This window comes from Gymnoscopelus braueri, assembly GCF_963280865.1.
Source record: "Gymnoscopelus braueri genome assembly, chromosome: 19".
In the NCBI taxonomy this organism is placed as follows: domain Eukaryota; kingdom Metazoa; phylum Chordata; class Actinopteri; order Myctophiformes; family Myctophidae; genus Gymnoscopelus; species Gymnoscopelus braueri.
The window spans coordinates 26,513,648-26,520,836 of NC_137621.1; the positions used below are offsets into that span (position 1 = coordinate 26,513,648).

The window sequence follows — 7,189 nt, forward strand, 5'->3', positions numbered from 1 at the left end:
CTCTCTCACCCTCTTGTGGCCTGTTCAGTCCTCTCTAAATCCCTTATCTCCTTGTGCCATCTGCTCTGTCCCTCAGAGACATCATGATTCCTGGTAATCGAATGCTGATGGTCATTTTAATATGCCAAGTCCTGCTGGGAGAGAGCAACCATGCTAGTCTGATACCTGAAGAAGGGAAGAAGAAAGTGCCGGGCCTGCAGGGTCGTTCGGCCGCTCAGAGCCATGAACTGCTGCGGGACTTCGAGGCCACGCTGCTGCACATGTTCGGCCTGCAGAGGCGGCCGCGGCCCAGCCGCTCGGCCACCGTGCCCCGCTACCTGCTGGACCTCTACCGGCTGCAGTCGGGCGAGGCTGAGGAGGCCGGGGCGCATGACATAGCCTTCGAGTACCCCGAGAGGTCGGCCAGCCGGGCCAACACTGTCAGGGGCTTCCACCATGACGGTAAGGAGGGGATGGAGGGAAGGAGGAAGGGAAGGTAGACAAGGAGATGAAGCAGTCAAGAGAGGTCCATTAAAAGGGGTGGGGGTGGGGGCAGTGTGGCAAGCAGAGAATCTCTCTTTTGCAGCCAAAAGAGTCATGATTAGATACAGTAGGTCTGCGCAGCAACACTAAACCACAATGGAGGTCATTGTCTCTTGGCATTCCACTGATTCTGGTGGTAGCACATTTTATTAGTGTGGGTGTGGACCCTTAACCACATGAACCATAGCGTCCCTATTCTGGGCATGTCATAATAGGTGAACATTCGGCAAAAACAGGCAGAAATCCAGCGAAATGAGCAGATCTACAATCTCACAACCCATCGCAACGCAATGCATTGTGAGCTTGTAGATCGCCTATTTTCAGCAAAGAGATTTGGTGTAATGGTAAAATAGGAGGGGTACAGAGCCTTGGGGGACCGTGGTCAACGAAGTATATAGAGTATAAGCGGTTAAGTATTACGGGTAAAAGAAAAGAAAGAAGGAAGAAGAAGCAACACTTCCTACATCTCCTTGAACCTGATTGTATGACATTCCCCACCCAGCTCAACATAAACTATAGAATCTAAGGATGTGGTCACAAAATGCTGTCTAAAGAGGGTTGAAGAAATTGTGCTAGACAAGCTACTCCTCTCTCCCAAGAGCCTCATTTGACAAAACTCTCTGCATGTTTGGTTAGCAGCTCAAGGAAAAGCATACCTTCATATTACTGAGTTACACTGCTCACCCCACCCAGCACTGCATGGCTTAAAAAAAAGTCCCGTCTCGGCCCGGAGCTGCTGGAGTGTGCTCCCTCTCTCATGTCTCCAGTTTATATGGAGGGCCCTTTTAGAGGGACCTTCCTCAACATGCAATTATCTTTAATGCTACTCTGCAGCCTTCTAAATAAAGCCCCTGTTGCCAGCAATGTGGGCGCTGAGAGGAGACTGCTGCAGCTCCCTGGAGAGATGGAAAAACAGTCTCGCTTAAAGCTAAGGGTGATAGAGGGACATGAACATTGAGAGGCAGGGAGTGGGGGGGACTAGAAGGGTTTCTGTTTATTGTGGCTTGGATTTGCTTAGTTTGCTCCAGAAAGACAGAGGTTTCGATTTGGCCCTGAGTTTTCTCCCGGCTGACTAACGTGCTCACATGAGAACAGTGTGTGGGTTGATAAGCAAGACAAACAGCCCACAAGCAACCATTGCAAAGGAGACCAAAAAATGATGTATATAGAGGGGATTTTTTGGGGCTCGTTTACCAGAGCGAGAAGCAACTGAGAAAGCAATCAGCGTAGTAGAGTAAAGTTGTGGCGACTGTGGAGATCGAGGGCTGGGGGAGAACATGTCCGCCCTCGGGGGGATGAGTCAGCCTTAATGGGGCTTATCTAACACACTACCAGTGCTAACACACACGCACGTACAGACACACACACGCGCGCACGCACACACACTCCAAAGCCACTCGGGAAGAAATAGAAGGACGACCAGCATAGTAAAATGTTGTGTTAATTTATTTGTTTGTAACTCCAAGTGTACAAATGACACCAAATGGACCAGAGTTAAATTAGCTGGATTTTACTGAGTGTGTGTGTGTGTGTGTGTGTGTGTGTGTGTGTGTGTGTGTGTGTGTGTGTGTGTGTGTGTGTGTGTGTGTGTGTGTGTGTGTGTGTGTGTGTGTGCGTGCGTGCGTGCGTGCGTGCGTGCGTGCGTGCGTGCGTGCGTGCGTGCGTGCGTGCGTGCGTGCGTGCGTGCGTGCGTGCGTGCGTGCGTGCGTGCGTGCGTGTTTCTACTGCTCTCTGCAGGCATTTTCCCTCCTTTTTCCTTTTGCTAAACTATGTTAATAACACGCTTTGAGCCCTTTTTCAGTGGGAGTGTGAACTTGTTTCTCGCTTTCATGTAAGCACCATTGTATGATAGCCTACTTCAGTCGAGCACAGGTCTCCTCCACAAAGAGTGGTTTGGACAGAAGACAGTTTGCAAATACAGCTATGGGTAATTAGGTGAAGAGAGAAAGGGGGGGAAAACAGTTTGTTACAGGAGAGAGGCAGAATGGGACTTTACCAAAATCTAAGATGAAGACAGAATTAAATGTATGAAATTCTCCCAAGAAAAAAAAATGCTTTCCAAACCTTCCACTGACCAACAGGACAGTAGAAACGTGTTTGTCCAAGCCTCAGACTTCTGAACTGACTACTTTATACAAGTATGATTGATTGGTAAATGTTTTTTGCTAATGTGTAGAAATAGTATATAGTATTTTAAATATGAATTTAGCCATTTCCTTTATATTATGTTGAGTATGAATTTTGCCATTTCCTTTTTGTTTCATCAAGAGTAAAGCATTTAAACTACAATTAGCAACTGCAACTACAGTACATAGTTGGGTTCACACTCTACATAACTGGTTCTCAGCGTGGGGTCCAGGGAACCCCAGTGATCCTTGAGGGGGTTCCCACAAGCTAATTGATTGATATAGAGATCCAGCCGGTAACTCGGAGGGTGTACAAATGAAACCAAATGTTGTACATTCTTCTTGGAGTTAAATTAACACTGAAGATGCGGAGGCAGAGATTGGGGTCCCAGAGAAGAACATTTTTAAAATCATATCAAAGTGTGCTTGAGACTCTCTGTGCATGGCTGCAGATTTCATATTTCGAGGAGACTTTGACTTCAAGTCTTGATTGATATCAGTTGCAGGGGGTTGTGATAGATGAGGGGTCTTCTACCTTGTCGTCTGAATCCGTAACGATTATTCATGATGAAAATGATAAATGTCTTAAGCGAACAAACTGCAGAGCCAATCAAAAACACAGCAGGTTTTAATAATGAGAACCACCTGGGTAAGATTAAGGCCTGGGTGTGAAATAACAGGGGTGGCTTGAGCAGGAAAATAGTAGACACAACATTCCTTTCCCCAACAATGGTGATCTTGCCAGAAATCTGCAGACTGAGCGTGGAACAGGGAGCCTCCACTATGTTTATACTGTAGCTGTGGTACGTTAATCACCACCCTCCCCGTAATGCAGTGTTGCCGAAACATTGGGTCGGGACCCGTTTTTGGGTTGTGGACCCATGTTTGTGGCTCACAGGTGAATATCCTTTGTTTTCTAAAATGTTTTAAAGTTATAATTTATAAAGATTTTAAACATTTTCTAAGAAAAACAAAAACACAAAAAAAGTTTCAAAAATTTCAAAATTTGTGAAAATAGCATATCCACAAGCTCACAATGCATTGCACTGAGACGCGTGGTGAGCTTGTAGTTCGGCTGAAGTGATACATTATATACATACAAGTGATACATACATATATTCATAAGGTAGGGAAGTGTTGGATGATCCTTATTAGAACAATGAGTATCAACCTTTGTTATTCCAAGAAACCCCAGTTTGATATAAATATTAGGCGTTAAAATGTAAATATTAGGTGTTAATTTAAATTTGAGAGTGTACAAATAATTTGTAGACTCTCAGAATTACAGACTAATAAGGGTCCATTTGGTTCCTAACTATCAATCAAGGACCCCTGGGGTCCCTGGACCCAACGTTGAGAACCAGTGTTATAGATAGATAAGGAAATCGTGCTGCATGTATATTTGTGCTCTCGAGCACCCTGGAGGCCTTGAAAAGCAAGCATGTACATTCTTTAGTGTCAATTAAGGCATGTTAGAGTGCAGTGGTATGCGTTTAGCACAGCTGAAAGTACTCCTGCAGGCGATGTCAGACGATGTGGTTGGAATTGTCAAGAATGACAGATGGGGAACTGGTACCAACATCAAGCAGTTTGTGATCATTTTAGAGGGAAAAAACGAATAACAATGTGTATACAAAAGGAGGAAGCATTTGAGGATAAGAAGTAATGATATTCTTTTTCATCATTTCACAGTAAAATGATGTCCCTTTTAAATATAAATTGCACAAAATGTGAAAAGGGGACGCGGCACTCTGCAACGTTGTCTTTAAATGTACCAACCATCTTTGTGTCTTCTTGTCTGTCTTCAGAACACATGGAGAGGGTGCACGAGGGCGAGCTGAGGGATGGAGAGATCAAGCCCCTTCGCTTCATGTTCAACCTTAGCAGCATCCCAGAGGACGAGCTGCTCTCCTCAGCTGAGTTGCGGCTCTACCGTCATCAAATTGATGACGCCATTAATGGCGCCATTTCAGACGACCATGGGCTTCTTCATCGGATAAATGTGTACGAGGTGTTGAAGGCCCCACGAGCTGGCCACCTGATTACGCGGCTCCTGGACACCCGGCTCGTGCGTCACAACACCTCGCGCTGGGAGAGCTTCGACGTCAGCCCTGCCGTGCTCCGCTGGACGCGCGAGCGCTTGCCCAATCACGGGTTGGCCATTGAGGTACTGCACCTCAACCAGACACCACGCCACCAGGGCCAACACGTGCGCATTAGCCGCTCGCTACATCAAGAGCCTGGTGAGGATTGGGAGCAGCTACGCCCCCTCCTGGTCACCTTCGGCCATGACGGTAAGGGTCATCCACTGACCCGCCGGGCCAAGCGCAGCCCTAAGCAAAAAGGTCGAAAGCGCAACCGCAACTGCAGACGGCACGCACTATACGTGGACTTCAGCGATGTAGGGTGGAATGACTGGATAGTGGCACCCCCTGGATACCAGGCATATTACTGCCATGGGGAGTGCCCCTTCCCCCTGGCGGACCACCTGAACTCAACCAATCACGCCATTGTTCAGACACTGGTGAACTCTGTAAACACCAACATCCCCAAGGCCTGCTGCGTGCCCACGGAGCTCAGTGCCATCTCCATGCTCTACCTAGATGAACACGACAAGGTGGTCCTAAAAAACTACCAGGAAATGGTGGTGGAGGGCTGTGGCTGCCGCTAACCAGCAGAGTAACTAGGACTTGAACTGGGCGACTCGAAACAAGCAATATGGACGCTTAAATAATTGACGTTTGCCCACCTTACTCCCAAAAATGTTCACTTGGACTCTTATTTATAACTATTATGTGGAGATGTATGTTTGTCTAATTTTTTTTGTTTCCTTGACAATATGATCATATATTTTGACAAAATATATATATTTATATCTACATATTAAAAATAAAAGTGAGTCCTTATTTTAAAACATAAATAAAAAGCTGTACAACTTTTCATAATGTATATTAGATTGTATACGTTTTTTTATGAGAAAATAGTAAAAAAAAAATATCTAAAAAGTAAAGTTTATTTACTGTTAATATTTATTGCTTTCATATTATATACATTTTCAAGAAAAATAAAAACATGAATTGCCTTCCAATAATACGTTTGAGCAGATCACAAGATGCACCATTTGTGTACTTGTGTAAATTAGAGCACTGCGTGAAATCGTCACAACACTGATTGTTTTGTCTGAATCAGTTGAAATGATCAGAAATGTACATTGACTTTAATTCACCTCTTACATTGATCTTAAAGCCTATTTCTTCATTAGGTAGGTCCCATGAAACAAAATACATTTTGTATACTTGGTAAGTAACTGTAAAAACAATCAAGTAAACTGGTTGTACAAAAGGAAATGCCCTGCTGAACATGAATTTGGATTTAAACTCAAGTCTGATACTTTGCCTGATGGCTATTTTAAATATGTTCAAGTATTTTTTTATTTTATTTCATTTTAGTAAAAACAACAGAGAAATCTTTCTGATGCTCTGCCTCTCCCAAATAAAAGAATGTTTGGTTTATTACGTGGCATCTCATCAGCTTTGAGTGATTCAAATTCAAGAAAAGGACGAGCAAAGACGGATAATAGTAATTATCCCAGAAGTTTTAATTGTTTCGTTTATCTATTTTTCCCCACCTATTTTGAACAGAATTTTATTGCAAGTGATGTAAAAGGAAAAGGGGAAAAAAAGCTATTGTCAATGTCTGGGGTACGCCCATAAGCTAGCCATCATTGTTCTCAAATTTCACTTTTATGTCAATTAGGCTAACATGTGGTGGTTGGACACTTGCTAATCCAATTGCAGCCTAGGCGGGTTGAGGGGGCTGATTGTGGGAGACACTGTGGGAGTGATCCTATTGTTCTTGACGTCCCCACGTTGGGGGCATGATTGTGGCCGATGTGTCCTGCGCTGACACAAGGCGACTGGGTCCTCAGAAGAATCAAAGGTTAGACGCTCTGTCTCCTGCCTTTGTCTTGGGCGGCTCATGCCGGGTAGGAGTAAAGACGCCTGTCTCCAACCTGTGCCCCCATCACACAATAGGCTTTCTACATCACTTATTTACAAGGCGACGGCTGGCCCAAATTATATGATAACGTTTAAAGAGGGCGACTCCTTTGAACTGTCAGGAGGACGTTGGCCTTGCATTGTTTCACAGCAAGCACCCAGGCGCGCTAGTGTGGGTGGCTGGTATAGTAATAGACTGCTTAACGACTGATGGTATATCACTTCCGAAGTGACTGGTTTCATTAATTGTCTATGATACTGAGCAAAATGTACTCAGACCCTCTCCACTGTACCTCTGGAAAAAGAAAATCGCTTAACCTAGGCTCTCACTTAGTTTTCATCTAACAGTTGGCCAATCAGACATAGCTTAAATGTGTTTTCCTGTTTCAGCTCATAGGAAGAGCGAGGTAGGTGTTGTTGCAGTATGAATGTTTACGCAGATTCAAAACTATCAATGGCGGTCTGTTTTTAATGCCAAGCTAGGGTTATTAGGCTTTTCTAGACCAGGCTCACCTTGCGCAGCTAGCAACGCCTCGGGCCCTC

General features: G+C 44.8%; 1 protein-coding gene across 1 annotated transcript in view; it reads left to right on the forward strand.

Moving 5' to 3' along the window:
* Positions 1-6,875, forward strand: part of bmp4 (bone morphogenetic protein 4) — a 14,129-nt gene extending 7,254 nt beyond the window's left edge. Inside the window, exons 3-4 of the mRNA XM_080414087.1 lie at positions 77-441; positions 4,457-6,875. Of these exons, the coding sequence (XP_080270213.1) occupies positions 84-441; positions 4,457-5,319 (1,221 nt within the window). The 5' untranslated portion in view covers positions 77-83 and the 3' untranslated portion in view covers positions 5,320-6,875. The remainder of the gene's footprint in view (positions 1-76; positions 442-4,456) is intronic.
* The last annotated feature ends 314 nt before the right edge of the window (positions 6,876-7,189 follow it).